Source organism: Tricharina praecox, assembly GCF_024521635.1.
Source record: "Tricharina praecox strain CBS 144465 chromosome Unknown BZA05scaffold_3, whole genome shotgun sequence".
Taxonomy (NCBI): domain Eukaryota; kingdom Fungi; phylum Ascomycota; class Pezizomycetes; order Pezizales; family Pyronemataceae; genus Tricharina; species Tricharina praecox.
In genome coordinates, this window is record NW_026250405.1 from 1,491,956 (window position 1) to 1,518,438 (window position 26,483).

The window sequence follows — 26,483 nt, forward strand, 5'->3', positions numbered from 1 at the left end:
TGGACGCATGGCCTTGGGGATCCGTCAAGGCACGTTCATTCCCCTAAACCTCCCGTTCCACCTGTCCAAGGCCGCTGACCAGGTCTCCGCAGCCCACAGTCTATTAGCACACTTCAGACACCAGCAAGGCCACCACAGCCCTGCCTCCAAAGACACCTCCACACTCCCGCCGATCCAGATTATACCTTACAATGTCATCGCAACGTAACAAAGCCAGTAAAAAAATGCACTGCCTACGGGCTCTGTGGGTTCCAATGACCAACGTCGCACTCCCACACATCTGGCCCCCCTCAATCCGGCAATAGGTTACTACCCACAGTTCGCACAGAATACATCTGTACCGTCCCAGGGTGCCTTCAGTGGATCACTACCAGAACTGCCGATATCCATGGCAAGTTCCACTGACGTCACTCCTCAATCGGTGTCACGTTCGCATAGTCAACAGAACTCGACCAACATGACACCTGATTCACTGAGAGGGTTTAAATACAACCTCACGCAAAGTCAACTCGCGGCGCCGTCCCGCAATGCAATGCCATCTAGCAATGCAATGCCTTCCTCGCTTGCCATGCCAGCGGGCAACAACTGGCAAGTCGAAGGTGATGAGTACGGAAACCCCGGTGAAGAAGGCCCCGTGCAAGACAACGAAGATGAAGATGAAGATGACGGTTGCGAGTCTCCACTAGAACCTATGGTAAGCCAGAATCGCAAGCGGAGGTACGGAACTCCCCTCGAAACCACCGACACTCTCTCCCACCAGAAGATGATCGACCGTCAGATGATGTCCGCTGCGAGACGTGTCTACGGCCGATACTTCAACATTAGTGACAGTCACGCGACATGCTTGTCCACAGGTTCTACCACGACTACCCGTCCAGCCATCCCATGCGCAAGAAGGTGCGTAAACATGTTCTCCAGTGGAAACGGAACTGGCAATGCAACATTATCCGCGCCATCCGAGATCATGTCCGGAGCGAAGTGCAACGCCAGCCGAGCCTGCTTCAGTGGGATCAGGATACAGCGCTTACCCACTTCCACAGTATATATGATACGGAAACAATGGAATCGTCAATTCTCACCCCAATTAGCCGGGTCGTCGACGTCAAGGCAATCTGTCATGGTCCTGGGAAGCTTGCAGCTTTGTACGTGACTTGGTATATCCATATGTACTGGCTTGTCCTCGCGGAAATAGCCCCGTATCTCACGTTAGATGACCCTGACCAACGTGCATCGATCACGGACCACAAGTTCTCGCAGGTATTCTGCCATTCGTTCCGCACGCTTTCGCTTGAGGAGACCTACAACGAAGTTGGTATTGAGGACATTCCGGTCAAGCCTTCCCGCGGTGATAGTGGTAGTGTGGGGCGTAACAAGAAAGTGAAGAAGAGTCTGCCTGGGCTTAGCCAAATGCATCAGTACTTCAAGTCGTGGGACCCCCTCCAGTCCACTCGGATCGCGAGCATACGTCTCAAGATGGTGGCCCCCCAACCATGGATGCCGAAGACAACAACACGTTTCCCGGCTAAATGCTTATGCGGGCCAGCTCCCTTTCGTGGCTATCTCATGCCTTGTGATCTTGGAAGTAGGAGAAGGGGGAGGGGTAGAGGTGGATGAGGAGGAATATGGGGACGAACGGCACGTTAGGGTTTTATGTTTTGCTTGAGGGAGTTTTGCAATGCGTTTCGGTTTTTTAGTAGTATCTTCAGCTTGATAATGAGATGTGTAGTAATGTGGAAGTTGTACATCTACATCCATGAGTGGCAAGCGTATCGAGATGCGTTCTGGAAAGAGCTAGGGTTCATTATTTGTCACTCGTTGTTGGAAGGCGAGGTGTCTGTCGTGTAGGTACCTGCATAATTGGAGTTGTCGCAGTTAGCGATGATGGTAATATAGTATAGTGTCTTCGGCCCACCAGAACAGGCTGCGTGGTATGTAATAGTCCTGGGAGGAATTCGGGCACCAAAGAGCGTGGTCGGCTCAAATTTCAATTGATGCAGTCCGAACGGACTAGGTACCTACCTATTCCCCTTCCAAGCTCCAAGGACGAGAAAGTGACGAACCACAAGCCGCGTACGGAAATATGGCAAACGTTCTTGAATGTACTCTCGCAAGCGCGCAGATGTATTGTATGGCGAGTGGAATCTAACCCAGCCCAGACCTTGGACCACCTTGCCCGCCATAGCGAGTGGAAACGTCCAGGTAGCATCGAATGGCGCAATAGTTTCTTCCGAGCCATTGAGATGGATGCCAATAACGGGTGATCTGGCCTCCACCAGCGCCGTCGGTTTCCCGTCATAGTTACCAAACGCCTAGGTACTTCATACATATCACTCGTGGATTGGCTCCAGACAAGATGACGCCGTGCCCGCACAGCCGCTCATCAGCCACTGGAAGCGGATCTGTCCTGATGGTAAAGATGTAGCCACGGTTGGCGAAGGCTCCAAGATCGCCTCCAGCACCGTCCTCGCGGCCCGTGCTGAAGCTTCGACCAGACCCAGGGGCCAGCACACCCAACGGTATCACAGCCATACATCGAGGAAACACCGTTTGGTGAAAACCATTGCCCATACGTGGGGCCACTTCTCGTTTCGTCTTCACAGCCAGTAGCAGCGCAAAAAAGCGTGTCACGTGAAGTTACTGAGTGATATCTAGTGCTCCGCCCGTCTTGCCAAAAACAAAAACAAAAACAAAAACCGTCACCACCCCCGGCGGGTGGCTTGGAAACCCCAAGAGCTGAACATAAAGTTCTTTTACCCGGGCTTGAACTGGGAACTTCGACTCAACTCCCCTCGCCGATTGCATGGCCTATCAAACCACTAGACCACACGGGGGTTTTTCCGTGACAGAAGAAGCATTCCGCACTTTGTAAACTGGTAATGATGGATAATAGACGAGGTTTCGCGCTGGTGCTCGGTAGAGCACACGGCTACTCCGTGCCTTCCCGGATAATGCAATAATAGGTGGCTGTATTTTCCACCATCTTGTCTTATATAAATGCCGTTTCTATGACGGTGCTAATTGCGCTAATATTTTTTGGTTCTATCATCCATTGCGTGCGACCTTACTAGACTATGGCGACCACCAACTTCCCGGCCTTTCCTGCCAGTTCCACGGGGTCTAGAGAGAAAGCTCTACCACCACGGTCCATTGCTGCGCCGTTGCCTACCAACCAATTTTACAAAGGAAAACATGATCCCACTCATTGTCCACACCGTCCGCAAACGAAATACCCTGTCGGGCACTCCTGTTCGGCTCCAGAGGCGTCGCTCTCCTCCTCGGCGCCGGTTGGCTACTGGGTGAGAGAGAGAGATCTTCCTGTTTTATTTCGCATGCAACCTATCTAGACAATGGCGAATTGGCTACTGAGTGTGTGAGCGCTAAGTTCTAACTTGCTGCAAAGACCGAGTGACTTGACACATAAGCAATCTTCGCTGCTAACGACGATCACCGGTTCGCTTCAGCTGCCCAAACCACCGATTTCAGCACGTTCTGTAGGCTAGGCACCTTAGGTGTGTACCAAAGCCACTGGAAACCCAAGTATGTGCGACGGACGGCAAGTATGCAACCGCAATATGTATGTTTGAAATCCAAGTCCTTTTTTTTGTTCATTCATTGATTGCGTGCGACCTATCTAGATCATGGCAATATCATCTACACATGCCCCCCCGTGCACCCCCCCCCCCCGTTTCTACGCCACTGTCTAGCCTAACTATCGTCAGGCGGCCCGATGTGGCTTCCCCTGCCCTCCGCCCCGGCCGTTCCCAAAGATATGTCTCCGCCGTTCGCACTCGCCCCCGCACCCACACCCGTACTCGACCCCGCCCCCGCCCCCGCGCCCTCGAGTCGTCCCACCTCCACAGCAACTTTCTAGTCTGCTACTCTGCGCCGCTGAGCTCCTCAGCTTCGGCACCCTCCTCCTCCTCCTCCTCCTCCTCGAGTCGCCTCAGCTCCGCTCTCTCTTCCCGCTCCCTGAGCTCCCACTCGGATGCCTCACTTGCTGTATCTTCCTCATCGGCTTCTGGCATTCGTCTGTCCATATCGGTGGTGGAGAGGAACTCTAGAATGGCCTTGCTGCATCGCTCGTCTGCGAAGAGGTCCCGGAGTTTGAAGCGGTCTTTGCCCCTCCTTGTCTGCTTCCGGTCTTCTGCCCAGAGAGTCTTTTGCTGACTTTTCCATTCAGCGCAATTTTTGAAGAGGTGCTCCCGAGTCTGTGTCTTGTAGCGGCACCAGCCGCAGCGGGCATCCGGGCGGCTCTTGGTCCACTGTAGGTACTGGCCGGTGAGGCAGTGTCCTGCCTTGAGTTGGTAGAATCTCGAGGCGAGGCGCTTGGGGGCCATCTCCGGATTTGGGTCAGGACGCTGGCCGGATTTCCGACTGTTCCGGTACTTCTTATGAGTGATTCGGTTGTCCGCCCATCCCTTGGCTTCTCTCCACTTGGCTTCGGAGATGCCGCGTTTCAGGTAGGCGAGCGATGGCGGTGGCAGAGGCCGGGTGCCATACTGGTGCAGGTAGCGGGTCCCTTCCACCCCACGGGCGGTGGGGTTGTCAGCTGCCAGCTTAGCCCATTCATCCGCCTTCTCGTTCCCAGGAACATCCTTGTGTGCCGGGCACCATCTGATCTCAATGGTGATCGCAGGTTCCCTTTGCCGGAGAGTGGCACTGTGTTTCCGTGCCTGGAGGGCATACTTTTGGCCGGGGCCAGGTTCATCGTGAATCATCCTCCTGATAGTAGCTTGTGCGTCGGTGTAGATAGTAGCTCTTCTAAGACATAGCGTCGGTTGGCGGCTGCTTTGAGTGCTCGAGCGATTGCTGCACATTCCGCGTCATAGGCCTCCTGTTGGAAGCCCATATGGACTTTGTGTCCCTTCCATTCGTCGCCGGAGCGCCAGACGACAGCGAAGCCGGCCGCTTTCGAGTCTGTCCGAGATCCGTCTGTGTACATAGAGAGTCCTGGGGGTTGTGGGCCCAACGTGTGCGCTTTCGCTGCGACTGCCTCGTCCACGGTGACTGTGAAATCAAGTGCTTGGGTTTGAAATCCAAGTCCTGGAAAAAGTTGCTGGCGGTGCTATAACCAACGAGTGAGATGTGATGCTATGATGCTCAATAATGTGTTATCAGTCAGTTTTTCGAGCGAGCCCCGTCTCCAGATTTTCTATCCTGTGTTTGCCCTGACTGAACCCGTGCTATGAACTTGTGAAGAAGCGAGCAACCCCCAATCTCCAGCCTGTACTTCAAGCAACTTACATGCCATGTCGATTTTTGTTTTTTTCCTGACTTTGTGCATGTACCCTTCGCACATACCCACGGTATATACCGCAGCCTGCAGGACAGGGCGGGTAGGGCTGGCAAATCGAAGACTCTTAGGAGTTTCCATCCACGTGCCACAAGGCCCGCCGATCGTGATGTCACGCAGGCTCCGGCGCTCTGCCCGTTGAAGCGGTGACACAAGTCACACGACGCCACGGAGGAGGAATGGCAGGTGCAGGCGTGCAAATGGTTTCTCCGCGGAGCGATCAGGTCTCGAGAGGTCTCAGGAAATGAGGTCCGGAGTCAACACCGACCCTCTACGATATCCGTTTTTTCTTTCTTTCTTTTTTCCTTTTTCTTTCCTTTTCTGCGGTCCGTGGGATGCCGTGGATCTTGCCGCTGGAAGCTACGATACTCTAATACATACATGCCTCGGCCCAGATGGCTTTGTAAGCTGCGTAAGGCTGGCCCTACAACAACCGGTGCCGCACTACCGGGGGGCTGGCGACTGGGAAAAGTGACACTTGTATGGAGGGGGGCCCTTCGCGACGGTTGATTTACGCAGGGCTGACTGACTCGCATGTGCTTTTTGGCGCGCGTACATCGGTGGCGTGAGAGGAAGGCTGGCTGCCTGTTTGACGACAACCGAAACGGTTGTTGGGTCCACACTGCTACATACCATGTTACACCTGCACGCAGCACAGGCATGATCGCAAGACCTTGTTATGACATGTGCAGAAGAACTCATGGTAGAGTCCCTATGTACCCGGATGATTGGATGCCCAATCCGGGCTGGTCGTCGTATGTAGAGTAAATAGTTGCTAGATATGGAGCTAGACAGTCAGACGTCACCGGTTCGTGCTCTGACCACGGAAGGTTTCTTAAACTGGACTACGTGGGGGCCAGCTACGGTCTATGCATGCCTACTCCAGCAAACGCATTTACTTACTTCAGTCGTTTCGTGATTGGCTGATATTCTGCCATCCGTGGACTACCTGCTCTGGATAGAAGTGACCGCACTGCCACTCGAGCGAGCTCTCGCACCCAAAATTAAGCCGCTGTACTTACATATTTCCCAATGCCACCATATCTCCCCACCCTACCGGGCTCCATCTCTCCAGAATCTAGCTCCATCACACCTTCCACAACGCTTCTCTGTCGCCTTATTGCCACGCTACTCCCAGACAAGTCCCGATTTGTCTATCCATCTTCCCCGGCCTGGCCAGAGCTTCTTGGAAAAGGCGCTACCTAAACCACCAGGCACCTAACTGACGAGCTACTCAAGCGCGCAGACCCGATCGAGTACTAGTGCTAGTAGTTTCGTCCTTCTCCCACGACGAACAAACATCCGAGATGCATCCGACAGGACGAGACCCCCATCTCCACACGAACTATAGTAGTTAGAGTTAGGACCTGCCCTACAAGGCAAATCCATCCAGGTCCCAACCATGATCACGGAATCTCGCTCGGTATTCGCTCCGTCCTTTACCTAATGCCCAGCCCGGGTATTTACCGGTAATCAAACCAGGTGCATCCGTCTGTGGCCCATCCTACTCTAGAATCCACGCCTCCGCCGGTCCGCGTCCGTACGTACATAGCCGAAGGAAAAACGGCCGGAAAAACGGATTATCCGCATGCTCGGGGACGAGGAGGAGGAAATGCACCTATGGTAGGTACCTACATATGCGGGTTCGAACATTCCTTCCTTCCTTCCTACAAGAGCCCCTACCTACCTATCATAGCAGAATAGAGTAGGTACCTACCGTAGTCTCGATATCCGCGACGTACTTACTAGTAGTTCCATGTCCGTCCCGAGCAAGCAGAAATCGACATATGTAACCACTACCTAGTTACCTAGTTACCTAGTACTCCACTCTATGCGGGACGAACGTTAAGCCCACCACCTTCGCATCTCCTATCATTTCCCCGGATGCGAAATCACATCCATAACTGCACCAAAAGAATCCTCCGAACACCCCCCGCGATGGAATGGTTAGTTACTTGATAGAGTGGTGCTCTAGCAAACAATTCCCCGGAGCACCGGATGTCGAGTCGGGAGGTCCGTGCGCGTGTATGCAGAGTATTGGCGGTCTCGTGGCCACGCGCCCGCTTCATGTACTACCGGTATAGCCGCCTCACTCCCAGTGGCCACGGCTACTCTACTAAACAGACCACTACCGAGTATCATGTACTCTATGTAGAGTACATCGCCGGCCAGATCTCTCGACATATCAGATCTATGTATCCAATCCATCATGCCACTGCCACTTGCCACTGCCACTCACTGTCACATTCCGGTCGATTTCCGTCGCATCGAAGGTGGACGCGAGTGATGGGTGCGCGCGCGGCCCCAAACAACGTACCTACTCCATGTTACGTATGTTACGTACGTAACGTAAGAACATCCATCCGCCCCCAAACCCTCCCCGAACCCCGAAGGGCGAACCCCTGGCCTTCGCCCTCGCCATCGCCCTACCCGAACGGCCGTCGTCGGGATCGCCGATATTACGTCGCACAAGTTTGGCGAGCTAAGTAGGGTACTCTACACCTTAGCTATGAAACTACAGCTCGCACGCACGTTTCCTCAGCCCAACCCCACCCTACAGGCTACAGGCTACAGGCTACATGCCATCCACCAGAGTCGGCGCCGGATACCTATCGAGGCTATCGATGTGGATTGGACGCTGGATGTAATTCGAGTGTCACGGTGGTTTTCGGACCCCCCCCTTCTTTGTCTCGAGTCTCGGGTTTCGTAATCAGGGGCGGCTGTGTGGATCGATTCCCCAAATCCGAATGATCATCATGTGTAGGTGGAGTAGAGGTAACCTAGGCATAGGTACCTACCTATGCGATCTCGCATCCGCGACGTCGGCGTACTCTACTACGGTAGGTAGTAGATTGGCCAGTCCATCGCCGACTACCAGGTACCTACATATGGTAGAGTATCATATGAAGTAATAGACGGGGACCCACCAGGTACTCTATTCTACTCTACTCTACTCCAGTGTCCACCAGCCAGCCAGCAGCTCAACCTTCCGTGGGCCGTGGGGCGAGCGATGAGTGATGTGCAATGCGTGAGCTGAACCCGAACCATGCCGAATTCCATCCACTTTTTCTTTTTCCTTTCCTTTCCTTTCCTTTCCTTTCCTTTCCTTTCCTTTCCTTTCCTTTCCTTTCCTTTCCTTTCCTTTCCTTTCTTTTCTTTTCCCACCATTTGCCCTACTGTCGTCAGCTGTCCGTCAACCCATCAATCCGTCTGTCCATCCGACCGTCAATCCGTCTGCTCAATCCATCGCAGCACACCTCCGGTGGATACATAACTACAATAGGTAGTAGAGTATTAGAGTGTCCAATTGGATGGTCGGATCAATCGCCAGATGCTACATATGTAGAAAACGCAGGAAACGTAGGAAACGCAAGAAACTCACATGGCGGATGAGGGCGCTGCAGCAGTGCCCGCAATTGTTCGCGAACCCCGCCTTGCGCTGCCGCGCCCCACCCCACTATACGTCCACTCACGCTCATCTATGATGTGTAATAGGGGACATACCACTATGCCTACTGCTCTATAGTCGAGTATAGCACCCTACTTACCTTGTAGTACTAGTATAATAGAATAGCTTCGGTCAGTGTGATCGATCACTCCAGCGTCCAAGAGTCCATAAGGCTGGCCCTCTCCCTCCCTCCCTCTCCCACTCTCACTCTAGCACCGGTAATCTCCGGCGCTCCCACCACCATCCCACCAGCATCTCCGCCACTTTTTTTTCTTTTCTTTTCCTTCCCCCCCCCGGGGGGTTTTTTATACATATTCGGAGGATTCAGGAACCCGAAACAGCGAGTTTGTTCCGAGCTCGATGGAGTATGGTATCTACTGGTATGGCACTGGTATGATACAGAGAAGAGACGAGGGGAGACGAGCTGAGCTGGAATGTATAGGTACTCTACCGTAGTACCTATGGACTTTGTTCGTGCTACAATGCTACATACTTCTACATGTACATATGATATGATATGAGAAGAGAGGAGGAATAGGATGATGATGATGAGGAGGAGGATGAGGATTGAGCTGGGAAATAGGTTCTCAGGCATTGTTCCAGCAGATCGAGGAGAGCAATTACGAAAACCCCCTACCTAAGATATGCGAAAACCGACCCAAAGAAACCCCTTCCAGACACAAGCAAGCAAAACACCCAAAAAAACTCCGGAGAACCCAAAAAATCCCAAAGTACCTAGCATAAGAGTAGACCGCGGTTGCCAAAAAAAAAAGAGAAACCCTCCCACACGCCACACGACGGTGAGACATCATTAGAAAGAAGAGAGAGAAAGAATAATGACAAAAAAAATCCAAAAAGGTCTTTTTTTACGCACCCCCCCTCCCCCTAGTTACCCCCCGCCCCAAGAATCCAAGAATCCAAAAAAAAAAGAAACAAGCAATATTTAAAACGCCCCCAGATAAACCCCCCGACGATAAACACTTGAGGAAAAAAGGGAAAATGAAAATGAATGCCTGCTCTCTCTCCATATATGGTGTGGTTGGTGAAAGAGAAAGGGAAAAAAAAATGATGCAACCCTCACTCGCTTCGCGTCTCGCCTTGCCGTCGTGTGCCAGCCGTTCATGATTCGTTCTTGAAAAATCCCAAGAAACCAAAAACCAAAAAAATCAAAATGACACCCTCTTCCATCACCGTTTTAAAAAGCCAAAGCCCGCCTTCCTCCCCAACCCGACCAAAACACCCGACCGCACCCTACCAGGAATTACCCCACCGATTCTATGCATGCAGCATTCGCAAAAAAGAAACGATGGGCAAAAGAACCATGACCAACGTAGAGGGAAAAAAGAAAAGAAAGAGGAGGGCGGTGGTGGTGGGTGGTCGCCCCCGCAATGCGGTGAGAACGGAGCTGCTGATGATGATTTGCAGGTATGAGAACACCATGCATGAATAGGATGTCAGTCAGCAGCATGCGGCAGGGCTGACCCTCCGGTGAGGTAGCTTGCCGCATCTCGTCATCACATTGATGCCGTTGCGCACCGTGGCAACCCAGGATCAACATCGTGCTGGCAGATAATGAAGAATTAAGAAGAAAAAAAAAGAAGAAAAAAACGCATATGAGGAGACCGAGATAAAGCTGTACAAGGTGGCCGTGACGGAAAACGGGTAGGAGTTGAACTAGTCGGAACCTTCGCCGGAGGGGGTCCCAATGTCGCAGCCGATACTGCTGGTGCTTCCCCGGTTGATGGGCTGCGGAGGTATCTCGTCTCGCATGCATGCGTTCTCAAGAACGTTAGTCCACTTGCCACTCGTGCCACTGTGGCTGTGCTTGAGATGCTGCCTGAAGTGGTCGGCACGATAAAACTTTTTGGATTGGTTGCATTCGCCAAACTTGTGTTCTTGGGTGAGATGTTCGATGCGGAGAGCCCATTGGGCCGGCATCGGGAATTCTTTTCCGCAGTAGCCGCATACGTCTGCAAAATTGGGGCGGTGTGTTGATTGGTGAAAAGCCGCCTCGTAGTTCCCCGCCAATGATGCACACGACCAGGAGTGTTTCCGCAGGTGAAGCGAGTTCTGGTGTCGCTCGGCCTCGTTCTTGTTTTTGAAGCGGTTGTTGCAGTACAGGCAGCTGTATTGCTTTTCCAGCTCGTGCAATCTGTGGTCGCCGCGCGTCTGTCAGTCTAAACGTTCGATGAGAGCGGAAGGGGGTTGGGGTGCGTACTGCAAGTCGCTTCGGTTGTCGAACTTCTTGGGCTTCTTTGGGCAGCATTCGCAGATAAAGATCCCCGTCATCTTGGGCGCCGGATTGTGTTTCATTGCCGCCAGATCCTTGTCTCTACCGAGAGACGAGATTTCCGGGAGTCGTCCCCGCTCTCCACCGGGTCTGCCTAGGCTGGATGGGGGGAACTGTCGATAGAATCCATCTTTCATTCCGTCCGCTTCCATGCTCGGGTTGTACGACGCCACTGGTGACCAGTCCGTTTGTGTGGATAGACTGCTGGTGGCCGGCGAAAACTGACCCATCGACGTGGACCACATCGTAGTGGCCGAGTTTGTCGACACCGACGCGAGGGAACTGGAGGCCGATCTCGGGAGTGCCAGATTGTAATACTTCTGATGTACCCCGGGAGACGCTCTGTGGTGTATGGGGGGTGTTCTCCGGCTGTGGCCGTACATGTCCGGACAGACGCCTTCCAGCATCAGCCCTTGCTTCGTAGGCTCGGAAGTGCCGGGTGGCTTTGAGCGATGATCGCGTTCGCGCGGCGGCGAAGAAGCCCGTCGCTTGAATCCTACACGTTCGTGCTGATGCGGTGGCGTCCTAGCATCGCGCAAGGTTAAGCGGTTCATCTGGGACACATGGGACGACGGAGCGTCCTCCATCTGCATGTCTTCGTCCAGCGAATCATAGCCCGGTCCGAGATTTGACGCGCTGGCGGATCTTCGCACCCGATTGTCCAGACTTGGCGACATACCGCCATCCGCTGTACGTGACGGAAGGCTTGCAGCACATTCCTCGTTTTTCCGAAACTCCGATAACGAAGACGAGAAAATGGGAGGGGTGAATGTCTCCCGTTTCACCCCCAGGTGTATGGAATCGCTTCCCGAAGCCTTGCCCCACGGATCGAGCGGAGAATCGGACGTCCGGGGCGAGACCCCTGCCGAAGCCGGTAGGTGTCGGTTACCCGATGTCCAAGGAGCTGTTAGTCGCGGCAGCGACCCAACTTCTTGGGCGGCGGCAAAAGCCCGAATTTCTTGGGGTGGAGTGAGCTTGTGTTGGGTAAATGAAGACGGTTCCGAGGTGCGCGCGTTAAGCTTTCCCAGAACTGTTTGGTCGTATGCCTGTACTGCCACTCGCATCGTCGCTCGGAGGGACTCGTCACTCAATCTAGAGATCGTCAAACACGTTACGTTAGGACTTGGTATTCAAGGTAGAGTGCAAGCGTGGCATCGCCTGGTGAGCTGGACAACAATTGGGGACTTGGGAGGGCACTACTAACTCCTTAACTCTTCCCTTGTTGTTGTAGAAGTTTTCTCTCCAGTTCCTCTCGTGGGAACCCTCCGACCTCAAGCTGGCACCATCATGGCTTCCGGGCAGGCTTAGCCCATCCTTAAAACTATTGCATATTGGCGACAGTTTCCATTCTTGCGCCTCTCGTGAACCGAACACAGCTCTTCGTCCCAGCTCTTCACCGTCACTATCATCTCCACCAGCCGAACCAATGCTACTCGACTGCCGAAGGTCGCGGTGGCGTGACGGCGGCGGCGGCAGTCCCGGCGCATCTAGAGGTAGTATAGGCGGGACGACGGTCGTGGACGCATAGGATCCGTGGAAGGAACCACATCGGCTGGACGTCGGGGAGGCACCAAGTCTTGGGATCGGAATCTCGCGAGGCATCGACCTTTGGGAGAGTGTAGACGAGTGGTGATGGTGGTCGCTGGGTGAGCGGGCGAAATTCTGGTCGTGGATCTGGATTGACGGCAGGTTGTGGGTAGTTAAGCGGTGGAGATTCATTGTTGTTTAGGGACAGAAGGCCCGAAGCGCGTAATCGTAAATAACCTCGAAGCAATGACGGCGGCGGCGGTAGCACTTGTAAGATAGATCTCGCTGCCGATGAACCCTGTAGGGCTTTGTGTTGCGACGTTCTTTTTTTTCTTTTCTTTTCCAATGGGATCAACGACCTGAGACAAAAAGTGGGTGTTTCGGAAACGAATCGAAGAAGGATCTCCTTCCTTTCCGTCGGAGGTGATAGGGTTGTTGACCACTCCCTTGATTACCAGGCAGCTCCGTTGATGTCGTCGTGTCTGTGGCGGGCGCACGAATCGGTCAGCGCTCACATTCGGACCCCCCCAACCACAGCTGAACAACCCGGCAGCGGTGGCGAACTAGTTGCGGATAGTGAACAAGCGCAGGAGCCCTAATTTTCATAACAACAGTCGACCGCCTTACAGATTGTTCCTCCTCCTGCTCCTGCTCCTACTCATGCTCCTGCTCCTTCTACTCCTCCCTCCTACTCCTCCTGCTCCTCACCGGGGTCGACTAACCGGACGTTTTTGCGGGCGGCGACGGGAGCGCACGGACCAGTTGAGTGGTGGCCGGGCCGAGTGTTGGAAGCTTGCGAGCCGTATCCAAAGAATTGGTCCTACGGTTGTTTCACCCCAGCCTTTGACGCGATCGCGTGTGGGTCTCGCAATTCAATCTCGCACCGGGAGCCCTGACTGGAGGATCGTATTCGTCGGAAGCGTCGCAACATGCAGCGCGGATGGCGAGAGTCGGGGGAGGAAGAGTCGGTGAGTCGGGGATGGCGAGGGAATATGAGAGTCGAAAGAGAGGATAGGGTGGGGGGGTGAGGGGAGGTATCCGTGTGCGGGAGGATAGTTATGAGGTCAATGTTGCGGGCAGACACGCCGGCTGGGCCAAGTGACTGCTGGGCGTATGGGCTAAAGTAGCGGACAAGGACAGTCAACGAACACCGGCGGGAAAGCTGGGAGGGCTGCTGCAGGACGAGGATTTGACCGATGCAGGCTGTAGCATCAAAGTGAGTGCGGGTTGCGTGTTGTGTGTGTATGTAAGTAAGTACCTTGGTGCTTATGTATAGATTTGTACCTATGTCCGGAACAGAGGTGTCGAGGCGCGCGCGGGGCGTGGGGGAAGCAAACCGCGGACCGAGCTGGGACTGGGACTGGGCTGGGACCGGGACCGGGACTGGGACTGACTGGGACTGGAGGGGGAGGCGAGGGGGGTAGGACAAGCCTTATAAGAGCAAGGGCAGGGAGTTAACGGCGGGAATAGTAGCAGGTTGAGGAGTAGCTGGTGGGTGACTGGTGAAGCACTGAAGCACCGGCAAGGCAAGTAAGGTCTCTGGCTCTAGGGTGCTGCAATGGGGAGGATGCGAGGAGCACGTATGTATCTACGGTAAATGCGCGGGTGAGCAAGCACCAGTGGGCGAGTGGTGGAGGTGGAAGCGGAGGAGGTGGGTATGTAGGAGGAGCTGGCAGAGATGGGGGCCGTATGTATGGCGGCGGGCAAGTTAGTAATGCAGGTGCACGCTGATCAGCCTCACGGAAGGCTTGAGCGGTGGAGGTGGAGGCGGAGGTGGAAGCGGAGGAGGAGGTGGCGATATGCGATGGCGATGGTGATATTCAGGAGACCGTTGGCTCTAGAGTAGTTCTGCGTCCAGCGCCCAAGGACTGTGAGAGGAACATCGCTCTCGAGGGAGGGGGGGTGGGGGGGGGGGGTTGTTGTTGGGGGGGGTTGTTGTTGGGGGGGGTGAGGTGTCTGAAGAAGCGGATACTGTACTATCGACGCTTATGTGAATATGGGCAGGTGAGATGTAGGGAAACGCACAATGCGGTAGTCTTCCAGAGTAGCCCGCACCCCATAATCCATCATGTATAGAGTAAATCGTCCGCAGCCTTGCGCACGCCATTTACGGCAGGTGGTGGCAGGCGTTTGACAGTGGAGTTCCGGCAGACCGTCCACGGACGGTGCATGACTGGGTGATGGAAATCGGTGCAGTTGGAGCAGGTAAGTTACTGTACATTGGTGAGTAAGTACTTGGGTATCTACCTACTCCAGAGTCCAGAGTGCAGAGTGCAGAGTGCAGAGTCCAAAGTCCAGTGTCCACAGACACGTCCTCATGGTTGCCAGATCTTATTTTTGGCGGCGGCATAGGGCCAGGTCTGGGGGAGGGAAGAAGGGGCCCGAATAGAGATGGCGTATGGCTGTGTAGATATCATGCTAGTAGTCTACATACTCAGTAGAGTACCCGTCTACTCTAGGTTACATACAGGGAGAAAAGTTGGCCGAATAGAAAGCCGAATGGAAGCGGCTGTCTCTATGCTACTAGTAAAAAGTAGCGGCTGTGCCTGCCTTGGCCGTCCTGACCACCCATCACCCAACCCGTGGTAGTGTAGTTACTCTAGAGTATGATATGTGGTGTGTGTGTGCGTATCGCGAGCACATCTGATTCATCCGTCATATTCTCGGCTTGCCGCGCAGCCATACCCAAGTGAGTATTTACTTACTGACTATAGTACTCTACCTGCTCTAGAGGACGGTGTCGAGGACCGCATCGCATCGATACCTCATTACCTGGAAAAAAGGATAGCATCAGCATCATGTTCGAAGGGCGACTGGAAACCGCAGAAGAGCCAGGGCCGAGTGCAGGAAAAAGCCAACTGACTAGTGGAAATCGTCCGTTTTGGATCCACCACTATGCTAGTAAGTAACACTTACACACAACCGACTGCATGCTCTGTTGAAAATCTCATTTAAAAGAGCAGATGAATATCAGCTAGGTACGGTACTCTCCTCTTCTACCTCGACGCATTCTGATTCGTGACTACCAGTAGAGCAACTATTCCGACTCGACTACGGTCCACAAGTCGTGGCAAACTAGAGTAGGATGCCATTCATCCATCGCAAGCTGCCCCAAACACCCAAGTTACAAGTTACAAGTATCTAGGGTAGTTATCTAGCTATCGGCATTCTCCTCCTGGCCTGCATGCCATGGCCATGCCACGCCGAAAGGGTCTTGGATGGCGGGAATCCCCGTGAGAGATGGATTATGGATATGTAGGGTTGGTTGGTCGGTCTGGTCAAGCCTCGGCGGACATGGCTGAGACATGAAGTTACATACCTGTGTATGTACATACTCATAGAGTGTGTGCATACCAGCCTACATACCTTTCCACATACCTACATACATACGGGCGACGGCGAAATAAAAATCAGGGGAAGCGGTGGGCGGGCTCCCAATTGCTTCATGGACGATGGGAGGGTTGCACGATCTGACAAGCGTCTATGTACGAAGCGGTGCGTCACCCCATCATACATATCATACCTACATATTTCGAAGGACAGCGGTTTGATCAAGCCCGCAGCAGCGCATGGCTGGAGTCAGTCAGTCAGTCAGTGGTAGAGTTCGGCCAAGGACATACCCGATTCCACCGCCTGGGCTGAGTGAAGAGTATGTATCTACATAGTAGTCCGTATGACGAGTTTCGCGAGCGGAGTAGGTGGGTAAAGTAGGTGACTGTTACCTAGGAGAGGGCTTCGCGAAACACTGGAGCATGGTTGGATTTCATGCAGCAGTGTCTACTACTACATAACTAGTACGGTGTTTGTGAGGAATGGAGCGGACGGGGGATGCGGGGCGGCCAAGGCTTCAGCTTCAGCGAGACACCTCCCCCTCCATCCCCGTCCCCTCCCCTTCCTCCGCCCCCCCTTCCTCCAGGGTGAGCTGGAGGGCTTCCGTCGATCAGTATCACGCGCGAACCGAGCTCGCAGCCCTGTCGTGAACCCCTCCTTCGTTCGTGCCTTCTCGAGCTGACCTGGAGGGGAGGGGAGACGTGGAGGGGGGGCGGGGGGAAGGAATCAGGTCAAGTGCTCACTGTCTTCTGCTCACTGCTCACCAATTGAACCACAATCCGGCCAGGTTTTATTTATCCCCACACCTGCGAACTGGGTATGTATAAGGGGAGGGGAGGCGGCGGTAAGCCAAGAGAGCTGATGGCGGTGAATCGGCCTAACAAGTGTCTCTCGCCTGTAAGTACCTGAGATGTTACGTTGGATGCAGCGCAGGCTGCCCACATTCCGTGTTTGCGATGGTGGTGGTGGCCTCCTCACAGGGCGGTAATAATAGCCAACAGATATGCCGCTGATGTCTCGTAAGGCTGAAGGGCTGGTTCCGGACGCAGCTGATATGAGACCGCTGATGCCCGAAACGAAGGACGCGAGTGGGGGTCGGGCGAGGGAGGGAGGGTGAGATCGAGCGAGCGAGGGAAGGAAGGAGTGTTCGTCATCAATCTGGCAGAGGAGTATATATTTTTGCGAATCGTTCTTCAGACTTCCAGAGCAGCATAACTAACGATGACGACGAGGGGCTCGCGCGGTTCGTCCATCGACGCACGGGCAGCCATAGCCATGGCCATCGTCACGGCCATACCGGTTCTCGGTACTTTTCCGTCGGTCCAGAATGCGGGGGCGCAAAATCAGCCAAAGAGAGCAGTCGGGTAGATTAAAGGAAATGCGGGCGAGTGGGTTGGCTGGTTGGTTATTCGCGGAAAGGCCCGTCCAGCCCAGCAGTGTTCGATTGCGAAACGGCAGCCCCATCGAAATCGTCACCGCACCTGTGCATCCTCACCGTCCTCGCCGCCGCCAGAGAGCTAACCACGATGGTCTCTAGACTCTCCGGTAGCTGTGCCCACTGCTCAGTACCCAGTGCCCAGTGCCCAGTGCGAACTGCGAACTGTGAACTGCGAACTACGAACTGCCCACTGCCCATACCTATCGGTACATACCATACACCGATACTTTTAGAACATTATTGCACCGTACGTGGTCGGCTTATTCGACGCCCTGCGAAAGTGCGCTTTTTCACCCCAACTGGAACTCTATGGATACTAAACAGCCTTGTAGGGCAAGTGTCATCCACCATAAAATCCTGCATGGGATAGTGTGCTTGGCGGCATGAGCTGGTGATCCACCAGCGGTAGCCCCTACATGGAAGATACACGACCGACCAACCCAACCCCAGTCATCACACCCCACAGCCCTCCCGCCTGCCGTACCCCTCCGTACCCCTTCTTCGCGCAGAGTACTTAGTTTTGTTCGATTTCTCTTCTTCCCTCTGACGAGCCACACACCCTTCCTCGCGTGCTCGTCTGCCTGCCTGCTGTCTCCATCCGGTTCTTGCCCCCGATCTTTTTTTCTTGAACGCGTCGGTCCTTCTCCCGCGCGGCCCCACTCTACCCGCCAACCCGCCAACCCCCCCCCTGGAGCAGCCGTCTCTCCCAGTGGCCTGATCCCGCGATACCCGATAACCGCTGCGCGCCCGTGTCGCCGCCCCCTCCCGCAGCCACAGCAGAGCCCCTCGTCGCGCGCATCCCAACCGTGAGTACCGGTCCGAACATCAAAATCCCTAATTGCGAAATCCCCCCCTCCCCCCCCCCCCCCCACCCCGCAGCCAAACCCCACCACGCTCACGCGCATACACACACTCACACACTTACACTCACACCCACTCACACTCACACCTCCCAGGCCAACAACAGCATAATGGCCCTCCCTGCGTCCCTCAGGAACCTTATAACCGCAATGGATCAGATCCCCGGAGAAAAAGTTTACATTGGCGGGTATATATCATCCACCCTTTGCACACACAAGCCCCCCGGACCCCCCCATGATGTGTTATGCATCGGGGTGGGGTGTACATGGACGCGTGAAAAGGGTGGCGGTGGTTAATTCATGTGTGGGGAGTGCCATAGGATGTTCGCTCTCCGCGAGAAGACCGACATGAAAGCAAAGGCCATCACCCATGTGCTCAGTGTACTGCGGCTGCCTATGGACAAGTCGCTCTTCCAGGACTTTGAACATCTGGTGGTCGAGGTGGATGACGTGGAGGATGAAAATCTGATCCAGCACTTTGCGTCGACGAATGCGTTCGTGGAAAAGGCCATGGCGAGTGATGGCGCCGTGTTTATTCACTGGTATGTCGGAGAGAGAGTGTGTGTGTGCGCGGTGTGGTGTGCCAGTTGTGCGCGCTGCTGTGCTATGTGTGCGTTGGGTGCGATTGCTAAATGCTGTTTCGCTCAGTGCGATGGGGAAGTCACGATCGGCGACCGTGCTGGCAGCCTACCTGATGAAGTCGCGTCAACTTGACCCGAAGGAGGCCGTCCAGCGCATCAAGCAGATCCGGCCGTTCGTTGAGCCGAACCCCGGCTTCATGGAGCAATTGGAGCTCTACCACCAGGTGAAATACACGACCGACCTGGACGACCATCCCTCGTACAAGCAGTGGCTCTACAAGCGGGAATTGGCCGAGAGCAAGGCGGCAAAGATGGCGCCGTCAAACGTCTACTTCCGCGATGCCGAGAAGAATGTCGCGGTGCTGGCGCAGGTCAAGGAAGGAGAGACACCGGAGCAGGTTGGTCTGACGGAGCTACGGTGCAAGACGTGCAGGTATTGATCGCCTTTCTCTCCCCCCTCCCCGGCTCCCGTGCCCGCATGCATGCTAGCCCTGTCTTTTATCCACGGCCGAGAGCTAAACGTGTGGGGCGGGGGGATAGACGTACGCTCGCAAACTCACGGTTCCTGACACCGCACATCCCGAAGCCAGCGCAGCCGCCCGCACCACAGACAGCGGTCCCGACGCCATGCTCGCACCATTTCCTCGAGCCCTTGAGCTGGATGAGGCCGGAACTCGAACAGCAGAAGCTCGAGGGGAAGCTGGACTGCCCCAAATGTAAGGCCAAGGTTGGATCGTATGCCTGGCAGGGCATGAAGTGTTCGTGCGGGGAGTGGGTGGTACCAGGAATTAGCATTGCGCGCGGGAAAGTGGACGAGATCAGGGTTAAACTTTGACACGAGGCTTCACCTCTGATGATACCTACTAGCCCTGAATGATCGGCCCTGAAGATGAAGGTTCAGGTTCTTGCTCGCGAAAGTTTGTAGACGAGCATACGCTTAAACGATTGTTAAACCGCGCATGCGCATACACATACTCTACTACCTATCCGCATACTCTACTACTCTATACGCACACGCATACGCAATGCATAAGTATGATTTTCACGGCACCGAATCGAGCTGGCGTGCAACCGGTACATACTACTACATACAGCCCCTCCAAACCGCACAAACAGCAGTCGTCAGAGCTGAGGAAACGTGCCCAACGTGAACGTCAGCTCGAAATAAAGTGCACTTCCCCCCTCGTTCCCGATCCGAAGTCCCGAACAGCTCCTTGGGGCACCTATTCCAGGCTGTCTGCAGCCCACGGTTAGAACTTAGAAGCCCGCACGGCCGGCGCACGAATCCCCCGGACCAGGACAGAGGTGTGTACATCAGCAAGCAAGTGTATGTACCAGTGTGTATGTACCATAAGCCCCGAGTCTTGAGTCTTGACTCACGTACTGCACTGTACGTTACTGTACTGTACATACCCCCCAGGGCCCAATTGCGGATCTCGGTAGGCATATGTAGGTAAGCATGTACGGCCTTACCTAGCATAAGGTTCTTACCACCTGACATTGACCCGCCCCGCTTCAACTTTCAACACGTCCATCTATATCTACATATGTATGGTATGTATGGTATCTACCGGTTCTGTCTCAAGTTTCAACGTTGGCCTGTCCGCTGCAGGAATAGAAATAGGTACCGATATTTCCATCTTGCAGACTTGCAGTCGCCTTGGAAACATACCCCAGGTTGGGTCAGCTCGCTGCGTACAAAGTACGTCCTGGAGGTGTGTTTTGTTTTTGTTTTTGTGTTTTGTTTTTGGATTTCCCCGTGGTCGATGCCTGCCAGCTGGGCTGGCTGGCTGCTGGCTGGATGGCCGCGATGTTTTGCTTTGTAACTGGAGTGCATACCTACTTTTTTACCTATCTATCCATCCATCCACCGCTGAACCCACCGCTGAACCCACTGCTGAACCCACTGCTGAACCCACTGCTGAACCCACTGCTGAACCCACTGCTGAACCCACTGCTGAACCCACTGCTGAACCCACTGCTGAACCCACTGCTGAACCCACTGCTGAACCCACTGCTGAACCCACTGCTGAACCCACTGCTGAACCCACTGCTGAACCCACTGCTGAACCCACTGCTGAACCCACTGCTGAACCCACCGCTGAACCCACTACATGCCGTACGTAAACCCCACTCGCATGTGGCGGGGGTACATAGGGTAGAGTACATACGTGAGAGGTACCCGTAAGTATCTGCCGGACGATATTCTTAGGCAGTGTACATACATTGCATTGTACTGTACATTGTACTGTACATCCTTCCTAGGTGCAACTGTGCAACTGTGCAGGTGTGGCGTGGTATTTGGCGTGGTGTTGAATAATACTGTCGGGGGTGCGACGGGTTAAAGGTTTCATGTTGATGCCAGTCAGTCAGCCAGTGATCAGCCAGCCATGGAGCCGGCGGTGCATCGTCTGACGGAGGGAGGGAGGGAGGGCTGGGAGACATTTACAGAGGTAGAGACGTGTATTCCGAGGAGGAGGAGGTGGTGGAGGATGAGCAGGAGGTGGAGGATGAGCAGGAGGAGCAACGTCACTGCAGCTGGCCAGCTGAAAGACACCCAGGATTGGAACATACGTCGGCGGCGTGCTCGATTCTGCAGGAGGAGGGCGCCTGCGTAAGGGCTGCAAAAAGGGCTGCATCGCCGTCCCGGCTAATACTCTAGAGTACTACATATAGAGAGGCATGTAACTTATGTAGGTAGCCTGTTGGAACTTGCACTGGCTCAGGCGGTTGACGTTGCCAAGACGCTGGCCCAGCTGGTGGCATGTTCCGGGTTGCTGCAGGTGTCGACTCCTACATACATGTCTGGGTATAAGAGTGAACCTCTGTATGTACCGGTAGTTAGTGTACTGTGCTGTACTGTGCTGTACCGTATTGTCCTTGTCCTGTACCCAGTCCCAGCCCCAGCTCGCACACAGTACACACATTCCCGGTCCTACTCTACTCAGTACTCTACGCAGCCTTACCATCACAACCACAGCCCTATCCCGAGATGGAACTACATAATACCCATCCACTATATATCCACTCCCACCGCCCCCCTCCCTGGTCGCACTCGGCATCCGATGCACTGCTGTGGATTCCACGCCCCATCCCCCCCGGCCATCCCCCTGGCACCTGCTGGACCGACCGACCGACCGCCGGATATATCCAGAGTACCTAATACCCATGGTGGTAGGTAGTTATGTATCTCATTCCATAGTGCTCTCTGCATGTGGGGAGGGGGGGTTCAAGTTGGATATCATCATATGCACCTACGATTCTCACCGCTGCATAGGTAGCGGCACAAATAGATTAAAGTCCGCAGCATATGTAGGTACTTGGAAGTATCTATGTAGGGTCTTCGCTTTCTCGGCTAACCAACTTTGCTGCTGTTCAGCTCGAGTTTGTACATTCGTGACGGTTGGCACATACATACATACGATACGATACGATGCGTCACCGCTTCCGGTCACTGTCTCTCTCTCTCTCGCTCCCCGGTCTGTGGCCACCGCATGGAATCGAGGCTGTGGGGGCTGCAGAGGCTGCGGGGTTGCTGGTGCGAAGTCCAGTACTCGCATCCGAATCGCCATCTGCGTCCTGCGAGGCCCAATAAAAACCACTGGAGTGGGTGGTTAGCGCGGCAATTGCGCGACTCCGGTGTGCGAAAGCGCGCGGCGACTGCGGCGCCGGCGGCCGTAACGGCAATTAAGGTGTGGTCTGTGCGCGAGATCCGGTGGTCGGCCTACATACAGTATATACATACATTATACGGTCGTCTTCATCGGAGGAGGAGCACGGAGGAGTATGACGGAGGAGCACGAAGGAGCACGTGAATATACATAAATCAATCCGCTGCGCCGACGCCGACAGATCGTCCCCGTCCCCGTCCGCGGAGGTGTCCCCGCAGTGCATGAGTGCATGGGAAGCGATATTCATAATGGGGGTTCCTCTGATCCGTGAGTGGGGCTTCCCGTCGTATACCCACCTACATACGCCTACGCTAACAGCCCTACTTCCACGGACTCTGTCGTGTCGGGATTCGTCCTCGGGATTTCGGGATCTCGGGTTGAAGTGGCTCGGCGACCGTCCGATCCTCTTCGCTCCTCACTCACAGAGGGAAGTTGTGGACTGACAAGTTACAAGTTACCACAGTGCAGGGAGTGAAGATCGCAATACCGGTATTCCCCCCGGGGATCAACATCAATGATCAACAAGTCGCGCCACGAAAGACGATGGATGGATAGGAGACCGCCGGACGGAATAACACCCCCTCTATACATAGCACGGAAAGCGCCATTTCTTTGAAACATAAACGTCGCGCCGCCATCTCATCCCGTGGGTGGAACGCCACGGCGCATAGGTAGCTAAAGGCAGTGCTCCCGAAGGAAGGAAGGAAGCTATGGCAATGGCGGTAACTGTCCCCTATGTACCTAGGGTAACAACGCTGCCCTGATACATATCAGGTGGAACCAAAACCGGCCAACGGCCCCGCCCGCCCGCTTACTGTACATACTCGTACATACATACCCGGGAGTCCGAGAAAGCGCTGCCAAGTCGCCGAAATCAGAACCGCAAGGTGAGAGCTTCCCATCCTTGATAACTAACAGCTATCCCCAGCCCCCCCGTCCAGCCTCGGTCCTATGTCTGCGGCTTTTAGTAAATGTGATGGGTAGCATCATCCCCCGGCCTATAAGACTCATGTTATAGACACACAACTCACATTAGTAGAGTATTCCAGCACCAACCTAGACTCCTGCACCTGTCTTGCGGGGCGAAATGCAACGGCGAGCAGGAGTGAGTGAGTGAGTGAGTGATATCCCGTGCATGTGTCTACCTATATTAGCGCCCCCTATGTATGATATCATGATTGAGCCCTGCAACGGCCACAACTATCTATACATAGATACTCCGATTAGATCTACATACAGACAGACAAGCCGGCTGCCGTAGTTACTCCGCATAGGGATTCCTGAATCCCGATAGCCAACCGAGAATGGAACAATCCCGAAATAAGACCGACGACCCAAGTTGTCGCCGTGGCCCATCGCCGCAACGGTCCGCCTACATACATACATACATACAGGCGTCGATCAAAACGGCTGCGCGGGGCTCGAGAATTTACCTGCAGAAGCAACGAGGTGGACGTCCTGCGCGCTCTGCGCGCCCGTTGCCATCACGGCCGGAAACGGTTCTCATGGTTGGTCACTCGGCCGCAATTCGCGGATCATTAACTGCTCCAGCAGGCCTGCCGGCGCGCGCGCCAATTCATGCGTCGAACTCGACGTATGGGGGCGATATGCGACCCGCCGAAGCAATAGAAGAAGAGGGAGGCAGAAACGGAAACAGTCCATGCGGTTGCGGTTGCTATGCGTATCAGCCCTATGCGGCGGCGGTCGGTCGCTCGTCTAGCTGCTGCAACCTGCTGCAGCCTGCGGCTGTGTACTCTACTTTATGTAAGGTGCGCGGGCAACGACGTTGCGCTGGATATATGTAGGGCTAGCCTTACCCCCCCCCCCCCCCCCCCCCCCGCTACGCAGATGCCGCGGCAAGACAAAACGCCGGAACGCGGAACGCGGAATTGACGGATCCCACTCCGCTCCAGCGGGCGGCAGTCCGACGCACAGGAAAAACAGGGAAAACAAGAAAAAAGCACACACACCGGTAGGTGCTTAGGTGCTCCCCCGCAGATCGGTGCAAACTCCACTCTTCACGAATCCGGCCAGAACCGGCCCAATCCCCGGAGAAAGAAAATAACTGCCGAACCGCCCCCTCCCACATAACTGGCACAACTGGCACCACGATCGGCAACACGACCCGCAACACGATCGGCAGGGGCGGCAGTGGCGGCATCGTGAAACGCAGGATGTGGTGGACGGACGGACGGGCGGACGAGCGGACGGACGCTACGTTCACTACCCGTCCGTCTGCGGCCGGGCGGGGCAGCATCGGCATCTGTTGTGGCGCAAAAACCAAAAAATACCTGTACGGGTGGCATGCGAGTGCCGACTCGGATAGGTAGGGTACTCTATCCGCTCGGTGCTTAGAGCGTCGAGGGCATTCAGGGCTACCCCCATTCTCACGCGAGGACGCAGAGTCGGCACGGAGTAGAAATAAGCCAGTGCGGGCCGGCTCGCCTGTTGTAGCCCCCAGCTCCGGCCCTCCGGGATCGGGTGGTGAGTGATACGGTAGGACTCCATCACTTCGTCCTCATGCGCGAAGTGGGGGGCAAATTTTCCGGCCGTGTGAGTAGATGGGTGTCGGGTTGGACGATAGACAAGGGAACGGTGTGTGTATATTTGCCATGATCCAGATAAGGTCGCACGCAATGAATGATGGAACAAGAAAAATTGCAGCGCAGTTAGCACCTTCATAAAAGCGGCATTTATATAGAAGAAGGTGGTGAAAAATACAGCCACAGCCACCTATTATTGCATTATCCGGGAAGGCAAAGAGTAGCCGTGTGCTCTGTAGAGCACCATTGCGGCGCCTTGTCTGTTACCCGTCAACAGTTTATAAGATGCGGAATGCTTCTTCTGTCACGGAAAAAAAACTCGCGTGGCCGAGTGTTCGCGCACCCGGCGGAGGGAACCTGAACACCAGTTCGGGTCCCAGGTTTCCAAGCCACCCAATAGGGGGGTGAAGGTTTTTGCCAAAAGTTCAAACCCCACCTCATTACGAACTTTTTTTTTGCTGGAGTCTAGCACGCCATATCACTCGCCATACGAGTGATCCCAAATGATGCAGGAATTTTACATCGCAATTACACGGAAGCACATCGCCATCCTCATCCTCCGCTGGGGGGGACCCGAGATCACCATCGAGATCAGATCATACCTGGAACACTGCAAAGACGTTCTCAGAAACGAGAATGCCAACGAATGGGCCAAGTTGGCAACCGACAACCCCGCCGCCGCTCGCGAAGTGGAGGGCCCCCGCTACCTACCTGGACCTGTACGGCGCCAGGCCGCACCATGGTCAGATTCACGAGAGAGCTAGTTACTCGGCCGCCAAACCCCCGTTGAATACCCCTCCCCCACTTTCCCTCCCCCACCTCCGCTCTTCTTGCTCCAACACACGGCAATCTCAATTTCGTCACTCGGTGGATATTTACAACGTGGATAGGATAGGTAGAGTAACTCGTGGATAGTTGGAAGGTGCACCCAGCTAACTAATAGTGTTTCGATTGGCCGCATCAACGGCGATGACCCGAAAAGCGCCTAGATGACCACGGCCCGCTCCTCCATCCTCCCATCGAGCTGTCCGCCACTCGCATCCAACATCAATCCGCGGTGTAGTCTTTATTAGTACATATTACCTACTGTTTCTTTTTCGATATAATACGTCCAGAAGCGCGGAAAAAGAGCCCAAGGCCGCCTAGACCACCGAGCTCGAGTCCTCCAACATCATGGCCACTGAGATGGTCACTGAGACTCGCACATCCTCCACCCCGAGCTCTCACTGGATGGGTTTCGCACGGAAAAACAAACACCACAGGTCCACGGCCATAGCCACAACGCAACCCCGCGCAACCCCGCGCGACAAAGGATTATTCCGCGGTCTGGACACTCATCCACGTGGCACGGTGGCAGACGGAAAATAGGTGCGGTGAGGGACGGCGGGATAGATCGGGACGCCTACTGGGGTTGCGAAAAAAAACACCGGAGCACACTCCACTTGGAGAATACACGTACATACACACGTACATACGCATCCGCGATCTTCCTCTTCCCCCAG

At 54.7% G+C, this 26,483-nt stretch overlaps 6 protein-coding genes across 6 annotated transcripts; 4 read left to right on the plus strand and 2 right to left on the minus strand.

Annotated features, from left to right (window-relative positions):
* Nucleotides 1–550: 550 nt before the first annotated feature.
* Nucleotides 551–2,607, plus strand: BZA05DRAFT_433801 (uncharacterized protein; the record flags this gene model as incomplete). Its single annotated transcript, XM_051486281.1, has 8 exons — nucleotides 551–717; nucleotides 855–1,039; nucleotides 1,089–1,142; nucleotides 1,193–1,465; nucleotides 1,727–1,841; nucleotides 1,899–1,928; nucleotides 2,036–2,099; nucleotides 2,314–2,607. 8 exons carry the CDS (start codon nucleotides 551–553, stop codon nucleotides 2,605–2,607), a joined length of 1,182 nt encoding a protein of 393 aa, XP_051343151.1.
* Nucleotides 2,608–10,303: 7,696 nt separating this feature from the next.
* BZA05DRAFT_168027 (uncharacterized protein) lies at nucleotides 10,304–12,943 on the minus strand. Its single transcript, XM_051479165.1, has 3 exons — nucleotides 12,236–12,943; nucleotides 10,960–12,123; nucleotides 10,304–10,893 (listed from the first exon to the last, which is right to left on the minus strand). Exons 1-3 carry the CDS (start codon nucleotides 12,748–12,750, stop codon nucleotides 10,416–10,418), a joined length of 2,157 nt encoding a protein of 718 aa, XP_051343152.1. The 5' UTR covers nucleotides 12,751–12,943; the 3' UTR covers nucleotides 10,304–10,415.
* Nucleotides 12,944–14,155: 1,212 nt separating this feature from the next.
* BZA05DRAFT_168064 (uncharacterized protein) lies at nucleotides 14,156–14,999 on the minus strand. The gene is made up of 3 exons (XM_051479166.1): nucleotides 14,810–14,999; nucleotides 14,584–14,731; nucleotides 14,156–14,406 (listed from the first exon to the last, which is right to left on the minus strand). Exons 1-3 carry the CDS (start codon nucleotides 14,875–14,877, stop codon nucleotides 14,296–14,298), a joined length of 327 nt encoding a protein of 108 aa, XP_051343153.1. The 5' UTR covers nucleotides 14,878–14,999; the 3' UTR covers nucleotides 14,156–14,295.
* A 2,020-nt stretch (nucleotides 15,000–17,019) lies between these two features.
* BZA05DRAFT_168091 (uncharacterized protein) lies at nucleotides 17,020–18,580 on the plus strand. The gene is made up of 3 exons (XM_051479167.1): nucleotides 17,020–17,307; nucleotides 17,426–17,606; nucleotides 18,283–18,580. Exons 1-3 carry the CDS (start codon nucleotides 17,216–17,218, stop codon nucleotides 18,481–18,483), a joined length of 474 nt encoding a protein of 157 aa, XP_051343154.1. The 5' UTR covers nucleotides 17,020–17,215; the 3' UTR covers nucleotides 18,484–18,580.
* On the plus strand, nucleotides 18,190–19,978 carry BZA05DRAFT_387506 (protein-tyrosine phosphatase-like protein). The gene is made up of 3 exons (XM_051482590.1): nucleotides 18,190–18,728; nucleotides 18,835–19,200; nucleotides 19,308–19,978. Exons 1-3 carry the CDS (start codon nucleotides 18,487–18,489, stop codon nucleotides 19,600–19,602), a joined length of 903 nt encoding a protein of 300 aa, XP_051343155.1. The 5' UTR covers nucleotides 18,190–18,486; the 3' UTR covers nucleotides 19,603–19,978.
* Nucleotides 19,979–20,080: 102 nt separating this feature from the next.
* Nucleotides 20,081–21,015, plus strand: BZA05DRAFT_168152 (uncharacterized protein). The gene has a single exon (XM_051479168.1). The coding sequence runs from the start codon at nucleotides 20,319–20,321 to the stop codon at nucleotides 20,892–20,894; it is 576 nt and encodes a 191-aa protein (XP_051343156.1). The 5' UTR covers nucleotides 20,081–20,318; the 3' UTR covers nucleotides 20,895–21,015.
* The last annotated feature ends 5,468 nt before the right edge of the window (nucleotides 21,016–26,483 follow it).